Consider the following 27,659-nt stretch of genomic DNA (forward strand, 5'->3'; position numbering starts at 1 on the left):
TTCCCTTTCTCCTTCTCGACGCATTCTGCTTTTCTTTTTTTCCTTCCCCTTCTGTCTCTTTCTCTCCTTCTCTCTCCTTCTCTCTTCCACGCTCTCTTGTGTTTTTGCGCCGTTCTCGCTGCACCGAACGGATAATGAATTTTTCCTGTTTCCTTTTTTTTCTTTCCTTTATGCGCCCCGCGTCTCGATTCAAATGATGACCAATAATCGATGCCGCGGCATATTTCGCCGCGGTCGCGTTTAATTGTTACTCCATTGTTTTCCGTCGTTGAAACGATTGCTCCTCAATGTTGCAACGGCTCTTACTGGCCAGCTTTGAGAAGCGCGTGTTAATTACGGTCGTCGAGAGAGACCGCGATTGTCTCCTTGCCTTTTGACGCAACCGCTTCTTTTGAGACGTGGAATTTTTCATTCGAGGACCGACGTTCTGTAGGAAAGAATTTTCGTGTCTTCGTTGGGAAGAAGATACTGGATGTATTTTTTCAGAGTGAACAAAATTCTTAGAGATCTAAGATGGAGAAATAAATCACGCGAATATAGTATTTTGTGAATAATTAAACAATTATGTAATGTTGGTAGATGCTTTCTTTCAAAGGTGTGCGAATAAATTCTTTCTCTCTCCGAGAGAACTCTGAGGATTAAGAAATAAAATAGAGACGAAAGCTTGGTGGACAGTGAAGTCGACGACGCCAACACCGTCAAGTTTCCATTTACTTGCGGAAATGTGTGCGAGAAGCGCTACCATGTAATTTCGCAAAATGAAGTGCGAACAAACGGCAAGAGGAGTCAACGCGAAATTACCAAAGTTGCGTAGCACGGCTTGGAATGAAGCAATTAAACCTCGAATTATTTTCCCAGCGAATAAAGTCTTTGTGCGCCCTCAGATGCGGATAAGTATAAATAATAAATATATTTCACGCATATATTAATATTATTTTTTATTTTTGTTACATAATAAATAAAACGTGCTTTACCTTCTCGATTGAAATTTCATATACAATGGTAATCAAGTCTCGAAATTATTTTCACTGCGGCGAGCGAATTAACAGTTTCCACCGTTAATTTATAAGTAATGAAAAGTTTCGCGTTTCGTGTAGACACGGACGAAGAGTCCTCGGGTAAATTTACGTGAAATTGAACAAGGCGTAACGTCTTCTCAACACCCATGGTAAATCCACTTACTCTTATCGCGGTGATTTCGCGAAAAGGACCGTGCTTGACACCCGACTTGAAAAATTAATTATGCATTCCATCAAGCGGCGCGCAGAAGGAAAGAACAAGCGAAAGACGAATAGCGCGCCTTCTCGTCCTTTCGTCGTGCGAACGGTGCAACGGTGCTTGTCGCGGATGCTGAAGAGAACCGCGGCTTCCGAGTGGACAACTTTGACTACCGCTTCCTAATTGCTTCAATTAAATTAGACGAGTTTCGTTTCATCGCGCCATTGAAAAAAAATGCAAATCAATTTCCGCTTGCGTAGACAAGGCGGAAACGCGTAAACTTTATTTACTTGAAAATTCTAAACAAATTTTCATACAGTCGACTTGTGATATCTAGATCTATATCTCGGATGTTTATATAGAAGAAGACCTTACGCAAAATGTATTTCAAATATTTGAAAATTTCAAGCGGATATGAAAAAATTACTGTCGCAGAGAATTACTGCCAACTCATGATTATGATCGACGTAATTTAATATTTCTTTACAATTTGTTTTCGAACGTCATTTTTCGAATCAGTTCATTTAAATCGACCGTCTCGAACCGAAAGAAAATCGTCGCAGCATTTCTCATCGATACACACACACACACACAATACTTTTGTACGACATCGGTTCTCTCAGAGATTATGTATATATTTCATCCTCTCGTCTAAAATTTAAATATCTCCATTATATATCTTATTCCGTGTGCTCTTTTCTTCTCCTTTCAGACAAAATTAAATACATCGCCATCAAGAATATCGTACTGCGACAATCGAGTTGATAAGATTATTTCATTATTAGAGATTGCATAGAATGTACTTAACTTCCAATTCAGGCTTTCAATGTCCTCAGCGAGAAAAAAACTACGCCAATGCGAATGGAGTTTGATAAATTATCCACCGGAGATCCGACTTCCTTAAGAGTTTAATGAATTAAATATACTTTCTCGTATACTTTATCGTTATATCTGGTTAACTTATAACAAGTACAATCCAGCTACCGGGAGAATTCCGCCTCCGCGAGTAGAAGAAAAATTCGCAGATAATTACAAGAAGCGTTTGTGCAACTTTGCAGAAGATATAACAGCGTAATGCCAAATAAAAAACCAGAGTTATTTTCCTTAATTCGAATTTATATATATATATATATATATCACAAGAGAAGACTAATTATTAGAATATCTAGGTTTGATTCACTTTGAACTGATTACACACAGCTAAATTAATTAACTATTAATAATATAATAAATCGATTATTATTATATAGAGAGGGAAGCATGATACAACTCTGTTCTTTATTTCGAGAAACACAATGATAATATTTATTGTATAGCTTCGCAATCAAAGTACTATTGTAGGAAACAATGTGAAATGTTATAACTTTTAATATGTGTATGTGATCAGCAAATATGTATAGAATTATAGAATTATTTAAATGTAAATGTATTAATCCCTTTTCAGCCATCTTATGATAGTCTACGTACAAGGCGGGGCATTTATATCGAGACATCTAAATGTCTAAAAAATAAAGCAAGATAGTAAAGAAATGTTTCGGACAAAAGTTGTTCGGTTCTAAGGGGATCATAAGATGGTTATTGGGCCATTAGTTTGACCTTGGGTGAAGATGTTTCGGAGATTTCAATCTTGTTTTATTTTCTTTACGCCAATTGATGTCTCTGATTTTTTGAGCTTAAAATATTAAGGTAACATTATCGCAAAATAAATAATTTTATGAGATATTTCATAGTTTATGTAAAATTATGTCGAAGTAAAGTAATAAAATTAAGTATAAAATATCTCGTAAATTATTAAACTTTTGGCCATTATATCCCTATAACTTTTTATGCAGAATATTGCAAGAGATCGATTTATGTAAAAAAATTTGAGTGTTTCCGTTTAAAAAAAAAAAAACAAGATTGACATTGAAATCTCCAAAGCGCCTCCACCCAAGGTCAAACTAATGGCACCATCTTATGACCCCCTTAGAACCGAACAACTTTTGCCCGAAACATTTCTTCCTATCTTGCTTTATTTTTCAAATATTTAGCTGTCTCAATATAAATGTCTCACCCTGTATAATAGTTGACTTGATGTCTGTGTAGAAAAATGATGATATTATTCGACAAGGGGATCGTCGAGCCGTATCTTCGATTCCCCGAGGCTACGCAATTATTTGTACTGGAACGAAGTCGCGCAAACTGTATTGGCGGCTGACAAAAGCAGTTTTCGCACATTTACCGCAATCGGGAATGTAGTCACGTACCGTTGTAAATAAAGGCGAGTCTCGGAGAGAATCCAATCGCGAACTTATCCGGATGTATATAAGTTACGATTGCATTGATCGAGATCGCGTTTACAAGTCGCGACAGATCCTGCTTTGAAGTCACATTTGTCTTGTATTTTCATTGAACAAATGCAGTTTAATTTTCTCATTTGCTTCCCGGTATGCAAGTGACATTAACGATTCATCTAATTTAGAAACACAATTTTCTCTTAACTTGATCCAGTCGTTTATTTTTCGATTGTCTCATACAAATATTTCGTCAATATACAAATTTTACTCATCACATTAAGAGATCGTACAATTCGTGGAAAGTTAAATCGTAAAAGTACACATCTTTCACAAATATTTTCATTATAATGAAACGTCATTTTCACATGAATGAGCAAGATTGTCAGTTCAATTACGACTAGGTATATTTCGAGTCGCGCTAGTGGCAGCGATTTATCGTGGGACGAGCTCGATCAACTCGTTAATCCTCAAACAATAAGCTTGGATGAAGAGGGCAACGTTTCGTACGGAGCGGATGAAAAATTCAGAGTGCACTGTGGCAGCAGCCACGAGTTTAATTCCAAGATAATCGGCGCATGAAAATTTATAAATTTCATCCGGTTAACCCCGCAGGTAAACAGCGTAGTCGATGAAAGATTCAAGACACTCGCTTTTTCTGCGGTTTTGAATTCGCGCGCGATAAACTGCGTGAAAATTGATGTACTTTCCGTTGTAGGAAGGTTCGTTGGCAATTCACGCTATAAATTCTCATTTCGGCTTACACGATTGTCATTTTACGATTAACATTTTTTTACGGGGCGAAACACGCGGATATACGTTTTAAATCAACACCCTTAGCGATATGAAGCATAATTATATTTTTCGCCGTCCAAACTTTTAATTCCTTACAGCAAAAACTTAATTACGAATTTTTAAGATTGCGTTGAATAAATCATCGCGTTTATACATTTCTTTTCTTGTCTATTAACGTTACATTATTTACTTTCTCTTCCCATATTATTATTTTCTAAATAAATATATAATGGGAAAATTTTGATTTTCACTGGATGAAATAATATTATTGCATTTTACACCGCTGACATTTCGATTCGATCGTCTACATGTTTAGAAGATTAGACGTTAAGTTTTCGGGCACACATCCCGTAGACGCAAATTTCCCGATTTTTACAGCGCGCGCTCATTTATCCGCGCGAATGCTCGCGACAATCCCGTCGTTTCGTCCTCCACCCCCATCCCACCTCCACCCCCGCATTCGGAGGTTTTAATTTAATGCGCCGCGGGCGCAATTTTCCGGCTGCACATCCCCAGGCCAGACGCGGCGCCAAGACAATGCAAGCGCAGCGTAGCGATGATACGCTTGTTCGAGGAGAGGAGGACGCTCGTCGCGGCGGCGGAACCTCGATACTCGTGTATTCCCTCCCGGCGCAACTTACTTACGTCAGCTCATACATATGTATCCCATCAACATGCATATAACATCCGAGTAATTAATGTATGACTCTCTCCTTGCATATCGTTTCACTGCTACCGCGCATGCCGCGCGCCTTTTCCCTTTCCACGCTCTCTTTCCGCTCTTTTTCCTCCCTCTCTATCTCCCTTCCTATCGCGAAACACACCCGCTTTGTCACCGTTGTCGAGAGAGGTACGGTATGAACCCCCTTCCCTTCACCGTCATTGTCTTCCCTCGTCGTTTCTCCTCTTTTGTGTTCTCCCTCTTCTCTGTGTGCAAGTATGCGTGTGTGTGTGTGTGTGTGTATACGACGCTGCTGGTTGCTTCTTAAATAAGAGGCGATAGCGGAGAATCGTTCGGAAATTTTTATGCTTACGCCATTCTTACGTACATCTGCGGATAAATCGCACTGTGAACAACAATGTTGTCGGACATATTGTAACGGCAGTTGAATGCGAGTCGCAGCTGCCGGATTCGAGCCAAGGTATACACGCGTGTTTTAGAAAAAAGAATCATGTAGATGAAAAAAATGTAGTTTTTTTTTTTTTTTTTTTTTTTACTGAAGCGATAAAATGGTATCCGCTCTGTTTCTCATTTACCTAGACTCATAATCTTCTTCTTTACAGTGAAAATATAATATCGCTAAATTATTCAAATTTGTGCGTACTTCTTTTAATGTTTTCACTACATCATCTCAATCCGTATTTATTTATATTTTATATTTTAAGAACGATGTATACTATAAAAAAGTTACAATGGGCAATCACTTAATGTTTACATGTTTTTAACCGAGATTTCAATTCAACGCTTAATTATCAGGATGCATTGAATATTTTATAAACTCGCAACGCGCACGCGATACGACTTTATGTAAAACCTATGTAAAAGAGATATCGATTCAAGGTTTACGAAACAGAGTCCGTGGTAGAAAAGATATTTCTGAGGCTTCTGACGTAACCTGCATAAATATCCCATTTGCCCGTCATTGCCGTCATATTCGAAACGTACGAAGGGCTCGACCATTCCCATAAATTAAGCAAGGGCGATCGCTAAGAAACGACCAGCCAGCGTGTCGATCGACGCGCATCGCGATTGATATCAACCTGAACCGCAAAAGGGGGAGAGACATTTTCCTCGGACGAAAATCGATCGAACGAGATCACGAGGATCGGCACTCCGGGAACACAAACGATTCCACCACCGACACGTGCGGGGGTAAGCGAACAAACGGGGCCGGGCTTGGAAGGAAGCACTCGAGATTCTGCTCTTGGAAGGATCAATTCCGGACGGGGTGGGGGGGGGGTCCCTCCTCAATTTATCGCAGGACCCATCTAGCCCCTCACACATCGGCCATAACCGAGGCTCCGCTTCCGGGAGGGATCGCATCCGGCGCGTATTACCGCGGCGCGCGTCTTTCTCCTTCCCCGTTTCGCTCTGTCTCTCGCCCCTTCTCGTCGCCCCTTCGCCGCGACGGTGAATTCCACGTTCGTCTCCTCTTCTCAGAGGAGGCTCTCCTCGAACCACCGGCGCCCGAGGTAGCGTATCTACTCGCTTTAATTGGGATCAGCTTCCCGAGTACTCGGCGCGCGAGACAGATGAAAGAAGGAGAGCGAAGTGGAGCGAGCGGAATTGAGGGGGTTGTGGGGAGGGGGTGAGGAGGGGGAAATCGTGAGTGCTTCACGAGAAACACAACTCGCGCCCCGCGATTCCCCGCTGTTCCTACCCCTACCCCCCTTTCTTTCTCCCTTCCGTCCGCGTCGCGCGACTCATCCTCTTCTCATTTCTCTCCATCCCGAGGTATTTCCACGCACGAATCCTCGTTAACACTGCGGGCGCCTCTTTTCATGGGGGAGTTCGAATGTTCCTCGAGGAGCGTATAACAACTGGTTTGGCCTGTCTCGCGCGCGTCTTTGATGCCGTCTTGTCTCGCGCTTGCTCGCCCCGGCTTGTTCTTCCAGCGATGATTCCGCGCTCTTGCGATTTCAGCCTTTCTATGTTCGCTGCTGCTACTCGTCTCTTTGCTTCGTTTATTCGTTTCTAACTCGGTTGAAATATTTTACTTAAGCTGAACTCTCCGTTTTAAATTATTTTGTAAATATTGTATTTAGAGAAATAAATTACGTGCTCCTTAATTTTTGACTAAATTTACAAAAAAAGAAAAAAATAAATTAGATTGAAAGAATCTATATAGATTTAAAAAATTGTTTCTTTTTTCACATTACTCAATATATTTAGAATATTATTTCTTTGAATGTTTGGGTCGCCGAGCAGATCGTTCATTGTACCTCGAAAACGAGTATGTACAATTGAGCACGAATTCGAGTAACGCGAAACGGAGGAACAGACAAATCGAGCGAACCGCAAATTAACAGCACCAATTGCGCACGATGCCATTCAGGAACGTCAAAGATCGAATGAAAAGATTTGCATAGCAGAATTCCATAGGAGCGGTGGAGGAAGGAGGAGGGGGAGAGAACGCGGTAAACATACACCATAAGTGTGAGTTTTGCTCCCCTTCGCGCTGAAAAACGTGCACGTGGCCGTTTCAGAAAAAGGGACCCACATAATTATATCGTACAGGGTACCTATTCCTCCGTCGTATTAAATAACGGGCCCGGTATACACGCACGCGAACGCGGGTCCGCCATTTCTGTAGGAACCCGAAACATCCGAGATCTCTCGGCCATCCTTCACATCCATAATGATATGTCTCTTTGAATCGCATAGATAGATTTATATTATTATTTACTATATATTTAATTTATTTAATGGGAATTTTTAAGATATCGTATGTTAATTTTAAAAAGTAAAAGTTACATTTTATGATATTGTAATAATCATATCTTGTTTTAGCTTTGGCAAAATAAAACGTTCTTGTGGGCGAAAGCCGATACTTTAGATTCAAAGAGTTTCTTAATTTATTACCTTCCAATCTATGCTTAATATCATTTCCAACGTTTATTATAAATTAACACACGTATAGCCGTGAAATATGAGATCCTATATAAGAGACTAGAAAATCTTATATTTTTCCCCATAATTTCTCAGTTAATAGCTCAGTGATCGTTCTTATATCTATTCTCATATCTTTTCATCGCTGGTTTTGTATTCTGATTACTTTGAAAATCGTGAGCGACTCGTTGCAATTAATTAGATATGAATCATTTCAATATACATATATACTCCAAGTATTCCGTGCAATAAACAATAAACGATTCGGGGAAAAAAAAAAAATATTCGATTAACGTACTTTTATTTCAGACATCAAAAATTAGTGTATCGCCAAAGCAACGCATTGTCGGAGTTTTTAAAAACACTTCGTGATAAGGACGAGACATTAATGTTTCCTTGGACGCAAAATTCATCTGCATCCTTTGCAAACTTTGCGCAATATATAGAGACTTGCCAAATTCTAAATCTACCGTAGATTTATATGAGGGAATATCAAAATCTCTCTCGCGACTCTCATCCAGGGATCCCAGAATATCTTGAAACGAACCTGTTAGGCGACGCCCGTTTATCTAGTCGCCGATGCCGTCGTCGCGCCGAAATACGCAAGGACATTCCCGGATTACCCTGGAATAATGGGACGGCGCGTTGTCTCTTTTACGAGGATAATATTTCAACAGAACGTCAGTCGTCGTTCCATCTCGCGCACGCGTTTTCACACGAGAGAGAGAGAGAGAGAGAGAGAGAGAGAGAGAGACAGAGGGGTGAGGAGGGGGGGAGAAGTAGTTACGTGGCATTTGCAAACGTAGCTATGATTTCGTCGCCTAAGCCTCTTTACGCACCTTCGATCGTCTCGTTCTACGAGAGAAACACCACTCGCGATGCTGACACAACGTTTCATGGAGTATAACTGGTTTATCGAAGATAAAGTAAATAAAGTTTGACAAATCTTCGCTACTGAGATTAAATCCGCGAGTGAGATCGTATAATGATGCAACGTTCGATTCTTTTTAAAATTGAATCGAAGAGAATTAATTTCTACACACACACACACACACACACACACACACACACACACATGAATACTCGCGTATAAAATATAAATTCGAGAGGAGAGAGAAAAAAAAAGAATTTCTTTACCTCAGTTTGCCCCTTCAATTTGTAAATTTTTTTAATTACATTAATCCTTTTCTCTATCAATTAATTAAATTACACACCGGTTCTTTCCTTGATAACTTTAAGTTTATATTACCTCTTATTTCTCAATTTCTTTTAACGTAGACATCTTTACCTCTCTCTCTTTTCTTTAAATATTTTTTTCAATCATTATTTTTTTATATGTACTAAATTTTCTCCATAAAATCAATTATATATAAAATATTAATTCAAAGTTTGCCAAGATGTAATTGAGATATCCGATGCTGAAAATTAAAATGATCCGATCAAGATTTCTATGTATCTTTTCTCTCTAAGACACTCCACACAATAAAAATTCTCTCGGAGGCATCGCAAGCGATTAAAAAGGAGTCAATTAATCGCGGATATTTCGTTCGCCGAAATAATTAACAATGGAGAGGAATTTCTCGCGAGCTGTATCGCGGCTTAAAACCGGGCCATATATGCATGCAACTTCCGTAAATATGAATTCTCATTTCACCTCACGCTGCCTATCTCTCGCCGGCAACTCCCTGTTCCTGCAGCTGTGTCTAGAGTCTGGAGAACTCGACAGTGACTAAGAGGCTGTGCATTTACGCAACGTGTGCGTGTGCCTGCTTACGCGTCGGTAATAATCAGCGTGCAGGTTCTCGTGGATAACGTATGTATGTATATACAGAGAAGGGCGAATGGCGATGTCACGTATTGCGTTAACCATCAGTGATTCTCTCGGTATACACAGAGTGTTCCCCGACACCTTCACCCTTTCGTTAGCGCGTATACAGAATTACTTTGAATATATATGTATATATATATATAAATATAAATCCCCTCTGTTTGCACGCTGTATTTCGTTCTAGTTCTCTCCTTACGTAAAGAAATATGTAAACGTGTCTGCAATTTCCAAATACATGGAAAAAAATATAATGTAGATAATTTTACGTGACGTAAAAGAAAAGATTATTCTGCGATTATCTATGTGTAAACCTGACAATTTTATTACTTTAAAGACATTTTAATTTCTTTTGAACGTACGCTACTTTAGAATCCTCTGTATTCGATTGGTTGTAACGCGATTCAAAGCGGAGGTAAATGCAAATTAGTCTTAAAGAGAGGAAGCGTAATTTGTCCCTAACAACAAGATACAAATGTTGCGATGGTTTATATCGTAGATTTCTGTTTTGACACGTGTAGTTCCATCGCTGCGTCTCTCATCTGTAAACGTAGTCGTGTTTTATTCCCGCGTTACGTTTACCTAACTGCAATACGGGGAACCAAGAGAGGCAAACATTCCATGTTAAACGCACGACAAGAATTTCACGAGGAGAAAAGAAAAGCGAACGCGACGTTATAAGTGGATAATGAAGTCGCAGGGCGACCCCCGCAGAGTGCGATGCACGGTGCATCGACGAAACGAGACACACCTGGAATGATGAATACCGTCGGTTAATGACATATGGCACACGCTCGTTGCACGCGCGATGAAGAAACTTTCAGGGGGAGGAGGAAGTTGGTTGAGTCTGACGAGTTCCATTTCTTTTTTTTTCTTTTTCTCCCATTTTCCGATGCACCATATGTATGCGTCTGAAAGGGAGAATGCCGGAACACAATCGGACGCGGGAGACAATGAGACGATTATTTCACGCGAGAGATGAAACGGCTGGTATATCAGCAGTTACTCCTCGCTCCCTTTATCACGCCGAGCGCAATCCGAGATGCATCGCGTTGTACGTAATTGACGCTCAATTCGACCTGTCCAACGACTCGCTCTCTTGCGATAAAGCACCTTTTGGTTTCGACGAAGCCAAGCGGCAAACGACGCTATCTACGATAAAAGATAATTCCTATGAAAAATATAAATCATTCAACCGTATGATTTCTCAGCGCACATTTTTAATTTTTTCTCACACAGGTCCAAATTCAATTAAAAGAATTCTCTCTTTCTTGTCATTTAACATAATATCATATGAATGCTATTATCATATCTAATCTGTAATTTCACTTAAGTTTTGTGAATTTCTGTTAATTATTTTTTTCGACTAATTTATATATTAATTCCGATATCCATTCAATAATCTGTACTAAAGGATTTCTTTCTTGTTAAAAATGGATTAAATAAATAAATAAATAATATAATAGTTATAGATATATATATTGGGAGTATTAATAAATAACGGTTCGTCGTAGAGAGAAGAGTCTCTCGAATAATTATTATACCAGGTATATAAATATGAAACCGGAATTTTTGTATAGTAAATACACGTTTATTGTATGAAAATGATAAAAAATATTTTATTCCAAGTATTGCCCATTGCTAGCTATACATTTTTCCCATCTCTCTGACAATTTGTCGATGCCACGCCAAAAAAACTGTTGCTCCTTTGAGGCAAACCAGTCATCCAGCCATTTTCGTAGATTTTCGTAAGAAGTGAAGCGCTGCTCGGCAAGTGCGTGTCCCATCGATGCAAATAAGTAGTAATCGGATGGAGCCAAGTCTGGTGAATAAGCCGCATGCGAAAGTATTTCCCAACTAAACGCCTCAATCGTTTCCTTGACCGGTTTTGCTGTGTGCGATGGTGCATTATCATGAAGCAAAATCACTTTGTGTTGCCTTTTTTGATATTCTGGTCGTTTTTCACGCAAAGCTTGATTCAAATCGATCATTTGTTGTCGGTAGCGTTCAGTATTAACGGTTTCGCCAGGTTTTAGCAGCTCATAATAGATTTCGGTGGTCTTCCACGTTCTTCGTTTCTCACGTCAAAATCGCCACTTTTGAATTTTTTAAACCACTCAAAGCACTGTGATTTACCAAGAGCATGCTCACCGTAAGCTTCGACAAGCATTCGATGCGATTCTGCAGCAGTTTTCTTCAAATGGTAACAGAAAATCAATGCTGTCTGCAAATCGTAGTTTCCAGGCACAAAATTCGACATGTTCAACGCTATTAAAAACTATGCTGTTGTATGAAACTTGTATTGTTGTGAGTTGAAAATCTTAATCAGATGTCAAAAGAAGAAAATGGCGCCAATGACGCGGTTTGACGGTAACTACATTGACAGCTAGGGCCATCTATGGGCAAATTCCGGTTTCATATTTATATACCTGGTATATAATAGTTCTAATAAAATTTTCAAACGCCTTTAGATAACGAAACGTTACTTTACTCGAGTCACTTTTATTAATTATGATAATACGAGGGATTTGGTTTAAAAGCATTTCGCGAACAACATCGGGAATACGAGAAGACTAGATCAACAACGTGTCTTTCACCGAAATCTTCTCATCTCGCGTTTGACGAAACATCGGGGGGCCGGTAGACAAACGGTGATATTTCGCGAATATTCTAGAAGGGGACAAAAATATCTACATTTAAAGAGAATTTCACGAAAATCCTGGACACGCATTATCGATCGGACACCGCTCATGGCGATGTTAAACTTGCTTTACCAGTGCACGCAAAACCATCGGAGTACATACACTCGGGCATTTACATCGCGTCCATCTACACGCGTACTTGTAACCCACTCTTCGCCAAATATACATGTCCTATACGTTACCCCGTTAAATAACATGCGAGCGAAAGCGCTCTCTATATTATTGCGACGAGTATAACGGTAAAAATATTTTCCCGCTGACGGCGATAATTAGCTTCCGGCGCTTTTCCTTCGAAATTACGCGATTACGACGATCCATGAACATGTTCTTTCGTTTTGTCTCCCCCTCGTGCGCGTCGAATTGATCGGCGTATTCTAAAAGCAGGGAGCAAGATTAGATTCTCGACCCGGGTTTGATAATGAGACTCGCGCGAGCTCGAACGTACGAAGAGAACGGAAGAAAGGCGCGTCCGGTAAAATTCACTTAGCGTTGCGGAAAAGCTAAATGAAAATGGTTGTTTGCAGCGCGGTAAAAGCCGTTGCGTGCGAGTTGCACGAGCATCCCGTCACATCGCATCGTGTCGCGTTGCCATATTCGAAGAGCGAAGCCCTACTCGCCAAATGTGTGTGTGAAGAAAGGGATCGTACTCCAATTTGAGACCGCGTGTCACGGAAAATTTGCGACGAGGTAGAACATTTTTTAATAATAATTCTCGACAGATATTCTGCGGAATCTCGTCGTTTTGCATTTCTATAGAAGAAGGATACTAAATATTGTGCGCGATTCTTATTTTTCCCAATGGTATATATCGCTACCGCGTATCGTATTTAAGGCTTTATTTTTATCATGTCACTTTTCAAATTTAAAGATTCTGAAAGTTTTTTTAAATTATTATCTGCGCGAGAGATACGATATCTGTAAATCAAAAATTATATACACCAAGCATGTTCTTTTAGGATTTGTCTTTTTTTCTAAACAATTTAGATTTGTAAAAATTATGGAGTATATATTATCATTTTTAGATGCATTTTCACTTTCTTCCGTCATCCTTTATCATATCCTTTATCGAATAATTTTATTATGGCGAAATTAATTATGTAATCGAAAATAATTTTATATTTTATACTATACTCAAACTAATTCTACATTTTTTTCTTAGCATCCCGATCAGTAATTCTTGATTAGAACACGAGAAAGTTCTCGATGAATAAAGAGAAAACAATTTCAAAGCGATAGTTTATATATTATTTATTTCAAAAGTACAGAGATTGGCACACGTTCTATATGTCCAGTAAATCGATAGTCGCTCATAAAGGGAAAAGTAAATAAATAATAGGTGCGACGAGATGCTACGAGCACGTATCCGTATCGACATTTTCATTAATGTTCCGCATCGCAGTTTTATATCCGCGTGTTGCTTTTCTCGCTTTATACATCGGAATTAAATAGCAATTTATTGGCCGATGATTCGGAATGAAATACGTAAAGGTGAGACATAAAACGGGGAACGTGGGTGAGCGAGAGAAAAAAAGAAGCTGCCAATTATGCATTCAAATGTGATCGCGTCTCGCGATCGAAGCTACGGACGGGAGAAAAAAAAGGAATAAAAATTCAATTTAAAAAATCCCCGACGTCGAAAACGTCACAAGCACCACCCCGAGCGATAGCCGCGCCGGCATCGATTCTATTAAAATACATACACCGTCCTCAAAATTGATGAGCCCAATTTCGTTCTCCGGTTTGATTACAGTTACCATTATCGATACCGCGCGGCCGCGGCCCGTATACTTTTGCGGGATTACATTTAAAATGGAGATCGCGATTCCTGGCGAGCTTGGGCAAGCGTTTGCAATAAATAGCTTGCCGATGTCGTTGCTTCGAAACGTCGCCCCGAGTATATCACGGGTTTGAAAAAAAAAAAAATAAAAATAAAGGTATAGAATACATTTCCGATGGAGCAAGAGAGAAACTTTGTTTGGCACGTTGATCGTATATTTTTGACAACGAGCTGAGATTATTTATTAGTTCTGATTTACATATATGGACTCCCTTGTCTCGAAAGTAAAGATAAAATTTTACTTGTTGCCACTTTCCCCAAGATATCGTATTGTATTTTAATATTTTTATTTTCACTTTGTACATTTTGTATATATTTTTACTAGTTTTACTTCGATATCGCGATCTAATAAATAAACAGATGAGTTTGTCAAGTTCTTTCCCCTCTATCTTTCACGTAGTTTCTTTTTCACGAAGTATAATTCGATTCAAAGTATAAAAAAGGACGAAACAGCGATCCGATTACGTCGCGTATTAGCATCCGCGCACAATCCGTGGTTATTTTATATTTATTCCGATATGTGTACGTTTTTAATGGGTTCTTCGTGTTCGATAAATAAAGCTGATAAGTAAATAGGGGCAAACATTTAGCGCTAACGAATAGCGGAGCGAAAACACGAATCGCTAATGGTGTAAACTTCATGCACGTGTGTCATTTTCGAAAGAAACTCTCCGCTGACCGTGATATATTTGAACGCGCGATTCTACCGATTATACCTCGTATAATCGACCGATGAGACTCGTGATAGCCAATTATCGCCACGATTTCGTCCATGTCATATCGGCCACCAATTACGGAAGCTCGCAAAATAGATTCGCGTGCACTCGGCTTTATAGGCGCGCGATAAAACGCGTATAAATTCGTTGGCCGCGCAACGATGATCCGGTAAATTTGTCGTTGACGGCATAAAACAAGGGATGAAATTAATTGATCGTGCATTAATTATAACCAGATGCCACGGTCACTATTTATATGAAAACTACTGAGCGCCCGCCCACTCGACACAACGTATGGATCATTAAACGTTTTCGGCAGAATTATAGCGATATTCAGCCGGGGGGGAACAGTAGAGAATGTGTTTTTGAATGTTTGACTTGTTTAAAAAATAAAATTATCGTAAAAGATACATGCATCTAGAGAAAGATTATTTATTATTCAATCGAAATGCGATTTAATATTTATTCAAATTCCCCATGTCTGTACGTTATCGTATTTGTATCTCGCGAAACAGGCTTACTGTTTTTGAGATTCGTCGATTTTTAGAAACTTAGGTATTACGCAACAATTAAATTATATATAATGCTGACAACGAAATGCCACTTCGCTAGAGCCATTTCACAAAATGTGAATCTGGTGCCATATCGACGAGATGGTATCTCTGTTCTCTTGAATTTAAAATTATTTGTCAAAATTATATTTACATTCAGATCATGTTCCAAACTACCTTTGCTACTAAAATATCACGATTAATTAGTACAATTACATTTGATTAATGATCTTAATTACATCATCTTTCTCAATCCTGGAACGCGATTTGCATTTCCGTCAATATTGTTGTACCATGATTATGTTACTGCGGAACGGAAGTCACGCGGTCTTTTGTTCGACGATTGGTCACAAATATTATGATTATTAAATGGAATCGTACACAGCAACAATTAAATTTCTCTACTCATCATTTTTTTATTTTTTTTATTTTAAGATTAACTTAAAATCATAATAGTTAAGTAAAAAAGAGCATAAAGCCGTGCGACATTTTTTAATCGAAATGATCACGAAACGTGATTACTAGATATAATTGTCTCTTGTTATCAAAATTTTTCGAAACCTTCTAACGATTAAAACTTCAGAAATCAGAGAAATCTTCAAAATGTGAAACGAGTTCCGTATTGCGATTAAATCACAGTCCAATTCCCAGACTTTTCTTTCTTTACTAAATTTTTCTCTCGGAGTTTACGAATCCTGAATTCTTTGCATCTCGACCCACTGTTTGCAATAATAAGAAAAAAAGTCTCAAGACGAAAATTATTTTGCTTCAAATTGATATATATATATATATTTATAAAGAGTGCAAAAATTGTAAAAATTTCTTTGTCATCTCAAAAAGTGAAAGATTTATTTTAAAAAATTAAAAACCTCTTTTTATATATATATATATATATATATATATATATATATATATATATATATATATAAAATCTAAATTATATTTTTACTATACGTATCAAAAAATATTGTAGAAAAAAGTTATTTAGAAATTCTAACATGCAATTACACACAATAATAGTGTAATTATTTATCGTTTCCTGAAACAAATTGTTTTTCGAAAAATTAATTGAAAAAAACTTTTTTTTTCTATCATATATTTTTACAGATTAAATAACTCTGTTCGGAAACGAATCTGGATGCAAGAAATAGTTCATATTTTACTGCAAAAGAGGTATATTTTTTTATGGTCGGAACAAAAAAAAAAAAATTTTATATAATTATTAAATAATTTATCGGAGCTTTTTATATTATTAAATAGTTTATCGGAGAAACAAGGAAATATGTCTCTGATATATCTTTATACGCTCTACGGGTATATGCCGATTTAAAGCGAAAAGAGATGTTCTCTTTCGGGACGTTCCCCTGTGACTCGCTAACGGGAGATACAATCCCCGGTAAAATATCGAGGATACCTTTCGAAGGAGAAGATCCCGCCGGCTTAGAAGGAAATCGCGCACGAATGATCTCTCGTGAACTCGAGAATACCGTTGACGCGGATTAAATCTCAAGCCGAAACGCCGAATGCGCGGGAGCGAGATCACCGGGCGCGAATCATCCAATTATTAATACCTATAGCAGATTGGCCGTTGACGTCGGATCGCGTCGCGTGTATTCCGACCACGTTTTTCCGGTTATACGATCTTGGCCTGACTCTCGACCTGACTTTGTCATTACAGTGACAATGACAGATGCGGAAGCAGTGGTAGGAGAAATTGCTGAGCTACCGTGCGACGTGAAACCGCCGCTCCCGGGGGACAAGCTGCACCTAGTTATTTGGTACAAGGAGGAAGCGGATGCACCGATATACAGGTAAATTCTCTTCCATCTCTCTCTCTCTCTCTCTCTCTTTCTCTCTCCCTCTCCCTCTCTTTCTCGCGCGTATTCATTCTTATGTTGATCGCGTGCAATATCGTTCTCGCTTTTCGAGCGTAAAACGGAAACCGCGAAGCCGCGTTCTCATTATTATTACAGGGGCGTTTGGCACTGCGAAGATTATTCGTAGATTCCGTATTTTCATATCTAACTTCGGTTGAAATTAGCATAAGGATTTAAGTTTTTCATTTCGAAATATATCCGCGCGTCGCGTTGTTGTTTCGAAAATGTAAAACTTGCGACGTTAAATCAAAGTTTTTTTCCCCTCACACGGAATAATGCAAAAATCACTTACAATCGTTTATATAGCGAAAATTATAAGGGTCTCGAAATAAATTTCCTTTTTAATTTTCGAAAGTGTCGATTCTAAATTATAATAGATAACATCTCTTTCTTTCGATTTTCCACCAATTTTTTCATCCCGCATACGTGTAACGTGTTTTGTCACCCCGACTTATAGATGTCTAGCGTAATAATTTTGTCGCACATTTGACATCGCAATATGGTATGTAGAATGATAACACGTCACGCATATGATATATATGAAAGACGGATTATACGGCATAGGAATTTAAGATGCATTGTAATACATGCAGGATAACGATTATGGAACAAGATCGCGTATTACTTTATCAATGCGCGATAATAGGTGTAAATGTATAATTTCGCATGTAATACTATTCTCCCATAGCGATAAATTTATTTATTCGCGTAACAAGCAACTAGAAACGGAACTAACGCGAACACGGATTATAAATTGCGCCTTTGAGACTCGCTCCCGATTTATAACACTCGATGCTCCATAATTTCTAAACAGATTACGCAAATATAATTAGAGATTAATCCGACATATAATAGAGCATTTATATATTTATATATAAAAAAAAATATATATATATATATATATATATATATATATATATATATAGATATACAGGGTGGTTCTCGTAACGGTCGCCACGATTTTTAAGGCACTTACAATAATCTGACATAAAAAAGTTTCAAACAAAAGTTGTGTGGCTTCAAGGGGACCATAAGATGGTGACAATGATTCGACCTTGGAAAATCATTTGAAGGTCATGTGAAGGTCAACTTTAAAATCTTAAATGGAAACCCCCATTTTTTATTTAGTATTCTTGTAGCTGACACGGAGAGCTTTCCAAAACACTATAACAAAGTATTTTTTTATTAAGTATTTTTTGAGTTATTTTATATTTTAATCTGACATATTTTGATATAAAAAATTAAATATCTCGTAAAATATTTAGTTTTTGATAATCTTATCGTAATACTTCTATGTACAGAATAATGAGACAAATCAATTAGTATAAAAAAAAATTGTTTTTAAGAAAATTATTTACAATGTATTTTTTTTAAACAATTATTTGTTTTTTTTTGGCACTAATTAATTTGTCTTATTATTCTGTACATAGAAGTATTACGGTAAAATTATCGAAAACTGAATATTTTACGAAATATTTTATTTTTTATATCAAAATATGTCATATTAAAATATAAAATAACTCAAAAAGTATTTAATAAAAAAATACTTTGTTATAGTGTTTTGGAAAGCTCTCGATGTCAGCTACAAGAATACTAAATAAAAAATAGGGGTTAGATTATTGTAAGTGCCTTAAAAATCGTGGCGACCGTTACGAGGACCACCCTGTATATGTATAATTTTATATTTTTTTTTTAAATTGGTTTTAAAATAGAAAAGAGTTTATATAAGATTGCCTAAAGGGAATCTGGCATAAATAATATTAGCAGAATAATTGCAACGGTAATTGCTTCCGAATGAGATTTATCAATTTCTTAAGACAGAAGGCCCTGATTATACGCGGGATATACTCGAGTCAGTTGAGAAAACGAACTCTTCTCCGTTTGTTCCGCGTTGAACTTAATTCGCGCAAATGGAAATGCCTCTCAAACAGAAAGACAGGCATAATTTACATTCCGTGCGGCGGAAAGTGACATATCAGAACTGCAGGAAAATCGCTCGATGTTCTAGTTACGGGGAGAATCCTCCCACGTTCATCGAATCAAAGCGAATTATATCTGTAGGGGAAACGTCAATTGACCGACTCTTAACACACGCGATCGACGTATAAACGACCCTCTTGATATATTGTACAATAATTATTGATAATGATGCCGCGTCGTATCAAGTCGTATTTACAATCACTCTCTAATTAGATTCACACTTTAGTTATACTTGCGCAATACACATGTGTGTTGTACATAAAAAAATAATTTTATATCGTCACGATATTATTATGCATTTAGTTATTAAATATATTATACATTTTCATACTACACGTGTAATGTAAGTCAGTTTTCTTTCTCTACTTACGACAATATTAAAATTAAAATTTATATGACATACAATGTTCCTTTGAACATTTCCAAACCTGTCAAAAGTGTTTATTATTGCAAAACACATACGACAATATACATGATTATTTTATTACATAATAAAAGAAAATAACGGGTGTAAATAATAAAATAATGATAATACGATAGAAGTGGGCATCGTATAAATGTTTAATCTGTTTCTCTTACTATTACTGCGTCCAATCTTCTGAAAACTACTAGCACATTACAAGAGATTCTTTTCGTTGAAATGAAAAAACTTTTCTATTAAGAGCGTTTTCCATCTACAATTTGCTGAAGAGTTTTCTCTTCGACGGCTCGATATTAATTTGCCTTTTTTTTTTTTTTCCTTTTCAAAGGAAAAATTAACGTACGCTAAACTCTCAGAGAATTAATTAATTCGCCGCGACTACAATTTCGATTGTAGAATTTCGCCAATTTGGGAATTCAAGTGCTACCCGCGTATTCTTCGTAACGAAGCACGATTATCCTGGGAAATTCGAAATCTGCATCAAATCCTCGCCTCTGAATTTTTTCGAGCTTAATCGCGCAATTAGCTTACGCAGAAATTGAAAGGGAGAGAGAGAGAGAGAGAGAGAGAGAGAGAGAGAGAGAGAGAGAGAGAAAGCTTGCGTAAATATGGTACACGGAAGAGGCAAATCTCTTAACGCGTGCGTGCTTGGCGATGAGAATGCGCGATAATTGACGCAATTAATTTGTATATTACGCGTTTCGGAATCTCATAATCAGCCGGTCGTTCCCCGTTTCGGTATTGCCAACTTTGATTAGGCTGGCTTATTGTATCGTATATTTGCCGACGGATTTACGCATCGCATTTGAAGTTTGCGAACGCGAATGTTTTTGCGAGGATAATGGGCGCGCGCGCGGCTTCGCACGCGTTACTTTAGTCCGGTTATTAACTATAAATGGTAGAGTAATGCATTAAGCATGCTGGCACAGCCGAAATTATCCCGTTGTATAGCACGCCGACGCAACGTGCTGATCTTGATAATGTATTCGTTGCTTGGCAACCGATGCGCGCAATCGATGCGTTCACGTAAAATCTTCGCGCAAGAGAATTAATTACGTATGCGAAAAAGGGAATGTGAAATAACGTAATTTGATTAAAGTCAAATGCAAAATAATAATGACAAACTCGCGAGAGATTCGCGAATACGCGAGGAGGATATGTGATAAATGAATTCAAGTTCCGAGCGTGTATTCTGCGCCACTTAAGCCACCGCGTAGTGTTCGGTCGGATGTCGAGATAATGGGAAGCGAAAAAAGAGTTAATCTCGCGACGGACACACGCTACCCACCTTCGAATCGGTGGCTGGTTTTCGGTAACGCGTGGAGAGAAGAACGGGGGATTAAAGTACCCGCCGTATCACCCGAGTGGCTTTCCTTCCTCCTTCGAGTTGCGCCCGATTCTCTTATTCCGAGAGTTGATGTCGCGGTTTTATGCATAGAAACGTGCCGTGAAATCCCATCTTTTTCTGCGACGGAGAGAGGGGTGGGATCTGTGGCAACCCAACCCCGTGACACACTTAGCGTGTATGTCTATCTCCCTCCCCTCTTCACCTCTTCCATCGTTGCCGCGGAGTATTTTCCCCCTAGAGTGGTCCATATAGCGAATTGGCTGCTGCCCTTTATTTCTCGCAGCCTTTCCATCCCTTTCCCCACCTTCTTCATTGTCTTTTCCTCTCACGAGCGCGCACCGCCTCTCCCAGCTTGACTCTGATATATGAATTGTGACGGGGGCTTAAAGGTATCCCGGGGCAAAATTATGGATACGATATTATTTCTTTCAGCGCACACAATACGTGTTTATCGTATTACCACGCTCTCTCTCTCTTTCTCTCTATTTTTCTCTTTTTCGCAGTTTTATTAAGTTGAAAGTCTTTCGACCCGTGACGAAGTGCTCCGTCGCGCCACGGCGGCTTTGTTTTTCGAACTCCCATTCTCTGATCCTCGAGCAAATTGATCGATCTTTGTCTATCCCTTCGTTTTTCAAACGAATTGCTGACAGACACAGGAAAGAGAAACGTGCGTAACGATTATTATAAATGAAAATTATTCTTCTCGTATACGTATGAATGATTCTTGGATTAATCGTGTCTTGGATCGTCTTTTTCGACGATTTTTTTATTCTTCAACTAACTAAGACTTGAAGATTTAATAAAAATTAAACGGCATTTTGGACCGGTCTAATTTAGCTAACGTTTCTTTATAGTGAAAGGAAATTGAATGTAAATTGACGAAAGAAAATAATCCGCAAATGAGAGAGGATCTGCGGCAGTTCTAATCGTACGATCTTCCGCATAGATTCGTAAAAAGTCACACTTTGTCACGTGATTTCATTCTCGAAATGATCGCGGCCAACTTTTCTCTCTTCGCGAATAATTAAAGGAAGAGGAATATCGATAACAATTTCGAGGCAATGTCAAAGCGATGTTACAACGTCGACAAAGGAAATGCAAAAGCATATGACGTGCGTGCATACGTGATAAGCATTCCTCACCCGTTCGCAGCGCAGTAATCCTTTGTATGGACTTGCATGTGCCCAACATGCGATTATTCCATTCGTCGTCGCGTCTGATGGAATGTCGTACGTGAGAGAGAGAGAGAGAGAGAGAGAGATAAACGCTTTCGTAAACCATATATCCACAACGTGGAACTATTACGTTAATCAACTATGACTTTGTGACCTCTAAATTATAATATTCATTAAATTAGTTGTCACTTTCCAATTGTCATTTAACTTAAATTAGGTGTACAAAGGACACCGCAAATACAAATATAGAAATATTTCGAATAGACAAGAAAATCAAAATAATTTACAATTCTGCGCTCTTCAAATCTATCGTATTATATTTTCCCTGTCTTACTTCTATCAAAATTCGATGAAGACACTTGTTAAAGTAGCGATAATATCAGAAATACCGCGGGTGTAACGATCGAAATTAAATTAACGCGGCTCGAAAGATGAGTGAAAGATAAGGAAACGATAACCGCGCGCACACTTCGTTATCGAATATACGACCTGTACATGATGTCGTTTTATCCCGACACCGGGTAATCCTTTTCATTAACTTAATTTGCCGCTCGATCGTTTAGCGAGGGGGCCGACGCGGAAGTCGCTCGAGAAAGTCGAGGACGCGGAAGATCGTCCGAATGAACGCTTGGTTGACGACGTAACTTATCTTGCGAATCGGCACGGGTCATATAAAGGTATACCAGAACGTATCCTCCGGGGACCGGTTTCAGAAAACTGCTCCGTACGTACATACATATATCGCGCGTACGTCTCTCCCCTCGCCCCCCTGGGATGCATTCGCGTCTGAGCAGGTGCGGCATTCGTCACACCTGCTATTTTACATGCAACGAAATCAATTCCGATTGTCGATTCAAGCTGGCTCCGTAACTATTGTTTCGCCACGTTGCGATTTTTCTTCTTCCGAATGAGAAGAGAACGCTTATATGCCGATATCGCCTCGTCTTTTCAAAACAGACGCGATTGAAGAGTTCTAAACAGTTTTAGTAAACATGTCTCCGATCTGTTGAGAGAAAAGGATCGTTGTCGTACAAAAAAGAATCTTCTTCTATAATATTGAATTTGTCAAATTCAACGTAACATGACAGAATCTATTGTAGAAAGAATTCAACACTGCCGACTTTTCTTCTTTGAATATATTTTGCAAAAATAATAAGTCTATGTTTATCGTGCAATATTTAATATTATTAATATAGAAAATATGGAGAATTTTATTAGAATATATTTGATTTATGCAAAAATATTTTTGTAAATTCGTCTTTTTAACTTTTAAATATAAATCTTTATTTTCTCACTGTTCTTGTTTTACGCCAAGGAATTAGTTACATAAAGCTCTCGCACATTTACAGAATGAACGTCGCGATTGTTCAAAATTTCAAGGAAAATATGACCGCCGATATGCAGACAATGTCTCGACCCCCGCGTGTTTAAAAGTTTCGTGATAACGGCGCGTATAACTGACGCCACAGTATAGTAACGCTGACAGAGTCACAGAAACTCCAACGAGACGCTAGGAACGACTGAATCGCGCATTAGAAGCATGCACGTTTAAGGAGATAAGGAAATTATGGCGGTTAATTATTACCACGAGTATTACACGTTCGCTCTGAATCTTCTTGCGAAGCGAATATAATTCAAGAGAATTAGAGGAATAAATTAGCAACAATTGGCTTAATTGTTCTAAATAATCGTTTCACTTGTTTTTAGGATCTTGGGGTGTTGCGTTTAGCCAAGAGTAATTTTAATAACTACGAATCTCTTCAAATCGACGCTTTTTTTAAACAATAAAGATATCATCATACGCTCTTGTAATAATCTTTTAATGTTTAAAATATATATATATATATATTAAATATCTTGAATTATAAAATGCTGAAAAATAAATTAAATTTTGCTTTTTAATTGCGCTGTAAAACTTCAATTCGCAAGCTCTTCATTTCTAATCGTTTATCTCGGTTTAACTTTAGAACCTGTCGTGAAAAAATAAAGCGTAAGAGCATCCTGTACACATAATGTAAACGCAAAGCAATAATATGTAAACATTATTCGAAGAAAAGTTGCATCCTTAATGTTAAATATTCCCGATCCAAGCTTCATCGAAAATTTCGCTGAAGCACAATAATGAGTTTGGAGGAAAAGTTGCTGAGAAATTTCATTACGGTCCCGATCCGTCGCAAATTTCTTGGGAAAATTTCTTTGTAGCAACGACGCCGCATAAATTCAGTTAGCTTCGTTTCTGTTCGCCGATAGAAATTCTGCGAGGGCAGCGCGCCGGCGTAAAAGGGCCGATATTAGAGGGCAAAGTGCTACGAGTAACCCTGCGTGACTCTGTATTTTTCTTCAGTCGGAGCACATTTTTCTCTTCTTTTCGATTGAGCGTCTCTCGTGAGAGTTTAATAGGGGCAATATAAAAGTTTTTCTCTATACGCGTCCGCCTATCCGAGAAATAATGCGATGACGCGCATTAGCGAGTATTGAAGGAAGCAGCGAGGGAAAAAAGAAAAAAGCGAGCTTTTCTTATTTATAGCTTTTTATAGCCAGTAAAATACTATAAGCGCGCACCATTTATTTTGTGTGTGTGTGTATAATTACTTACATATTAATTTTAGTTCTCACACACTGTATGTGTTCTACCAAAATCAATTAAATTCAAACTGTGATTTTTCTATTTTATATATGTACATGTGTTATATTATACGCTTCTTCTTATATGAAAATATTAAAACAAACTATATGTACTATTGTGATTTAAAAAAAAAAAAGTTGACCTTTTTATTTTAGAAAAATATATACATATATAAATTGAAACAAGTAAAACTCTTTTGGTAAAATTTGAATTGATTGCAGTTTTGACATGCGGGGGACGCACAGCTTGGATAATGGGAATCATTGGCAGGATCAAAGCCTCAAAGAACGTGCCTTCTTTAAGCACAGCGAACCCGCGAAGCTCGTCCTGAAAACCGTTCGCGAGAGCGACGCGGCTGTTTACAGGTGCAGGGTCGATTTCAAGCAATCGCCGACGCGCAACAGCAAAGTCAATCTAACGGTGATCAGTAAGTTTTTAAACGATATTCCGCATCGAACCGAATACAAGATGCACCCGACAATTAAAAGAGCGAAATATATATTCTTTTCTACTTTTTTTCAGTAACATACGACGTGTTCTTTCGAATACGTTTTCTTTTTTTTTTCTTTTTTTTTTTTTCATGGTATCTAATTTAATAATTTCTTGAGAATAAATAAAAATATTTAGAAAATGCTCCTAATGTACACATGTATACACATAGTAAAGTCGTAATTTTTAAATTATTTAATAAATTAAAAAATTAATCAAAAAATTTCTTCTTTTCCCTATAAAATTTTGACAAAATTTTTTCCGATGTATTTTATTCGGCGATAATCTATTGGCCGGAAATTCTCGAAAATTGAGTTTTGGAAATATACCGGATTGATCAATTCGATATTTGCGCTTTCCATGCCGCTTTCTAATATAATCCACGCTGTTATCGTCGAATCGTATGGATCAATTCGACTATTCGAGCATCTCGCGCGGTCGAAATTGTGCACCGACTGCACAATTTAATATTTTTTGCATGGCACGTAACATTACGTTTAATGGAAGAAGGGTTACGTGACCTTAGCCGATAATACCGGTGCATTAAAATTTATTTTTTATCTCAGGAATAACATCTCCGCCTTTTAATAGTAAAGACGATACGTGACGCGGCGCAGGCGGATACATCGCCGTGCAAATTTCGGCATTTGCACACGGATATTAGCATTATTAGCGATATTACGAATTTTTCTCCACTTTCGATTAATGCAGTTTCGCGAGAATCTGATTCTTGATAATTTGAGAAATAGTAAATAAATACATTTTATTAAAAAAATATATATATTCTGTGCTTTCTTGTTGTACACAGACAATTTATTTCTCAATGTCAATCCTAGTAAAATTAATAATAATCGCATTTGCATATCTCTGTTTTAAATCATTTGTTTTTTATATATAAAATTTGATTATATTATAAAAGAGACAAATTTATCGTTGCGGTTGATGTAGCAAAGAGAAACGTTTATTGAAAGGGATAAATAAAAAATTTTAAAGACGCAGTTTCATCTCAATTCTCTTTTGCGCAATATATTATATGGCACATTATTATAAAGATCAAATCAGAGCGAAATTAAAACTATAATTACCACCATTCTCCCAACTTCATTAAGAGTTCTAACGACAGTATCTGGTTAGGTATGGTATACTTACAATTTTTTCAGCATGTATGTTACGATTTTTCACGTTCTTTATTTCATCTGTCACATTGAATCAATGAATTCGTTCCAAAAGATTTTTTCTTCTCGCGTTGCCCCAATTTTGTTATTTAATATATTAAATAAGGATTTATTAACTTTATCGTGTAATAGTAGTCGCGCTGCGTTTTGTCTTCTTAGATGACACTAGAATTGATACATTAATGCGCAAATTGATTCACCCACGATCTCCGCCCCATTCTACCCCGTTCGCATTCTCAGACATCCCCGAATAAAGGGAAGAGAATGCAGAGAGCTTCTTATTGCGAAAATTATTACAGTACCGCCGGAACAGCTTAGCATATTGGACGAAGACGGAAGGTCTCATATTCCCCATTACATCCTCGGCCCGTACACCGAAGGAGCGTCTCTCAATCTCACGTGTGTCGCCGCCGGTGGTAAGTGCATGACGCGTCGATGCACTTTCGGTGCATTCGCCTCCCATAACGCTCGGGCGTCTCGTCGTTGCCGCGACTCGCATCAGCACTCGGGTTGCGCGTTTCACGAGAAACAAATGTGCGGCTCGATTTCTTCGACATTTCAGCCAAACGTATTATTCCTCGTGTCGCGTTTTGAATTTCGAACAATGAAGGCGCCTTTATCCTGCCTTACGGCAACGCAGACATGTGCGCAATAAGAGCGAGACCGCTAGTGTAAAAGGCAAAGATATATACAATATATACAATACTTTGACGATGCAAGAAATTTGATGAAAATTTTTCGTTCATTAATCGAACGCGCAACCATCGAGTATAGAATTTTACAAAGTTAATTTAAGATGATGTACAACACGTAATTTACAGCATTTAAAGTTTCTTAAATATTTCTTAATAAGATTTTTATTACTCCAAAACTAAGGTAGTGATACTTTCTGTATATTTTCCATATTCTTTAAGGAATATTCTCTTTGCACTCTTTGAGATTTTGGTTTTATTTGTTAATGCAACTTCTTCTTTCCGGAAAGAAAAAACTTTTTAAACTTGAGTTTTTTTTTTCCACAATCTGCGCAAAGATTTTTACTAC

General features: G+C 37.9%; 1 protein-coding gene across 7 annotated transcripts in view; it reads left to right on the forward strand.

Moving 5' to 3' along the window:
- LOC138936291 (nephrin) overlaps positions 1-27,659 on the forward strand; it is a 226,739-nt gene that overhangs the window by 163,644 nt on the left and 35,436 nt on the right. For all 7 annotated transcript variants that reach the window (XM_070301569.1, XM_070301576.1, XM_070301585.1 and 4 more), the window contains exons 3-5: positions 17,206-17,338; positions 25,176-25,381; positions 26,918-27,034. In XM_070301569.1, coding sequence (XP_070157670.1) covers positions 17,206-17,338; positions 25,176-25,381; positions 26,918-27,034 — 456 coding nt within the window. The remainder of the gene's footprint in view (positions 1-17,205; positions 17,339-25,175; positions 25,382-26,917; positions 27,035-27,659) is intronic.

Source organism: Polyergus mexicanus, unplaced genomic scaffold (genome assembly GCF_030449975.1).
Source record: "Polyergus mexicanus isolate NDT 795.1 unplaced genomic scaffold, iyPolMexi1.0 SCAF_1, whole genome shotgun sequence".
In the NCBI taxonomy this organism is placed as follows: Eukaryota; Metazoa; Arthropoda; class Insecta; order Hymenoptera; family Formicidae; genus Polyergus; species Polyergus mexicanus.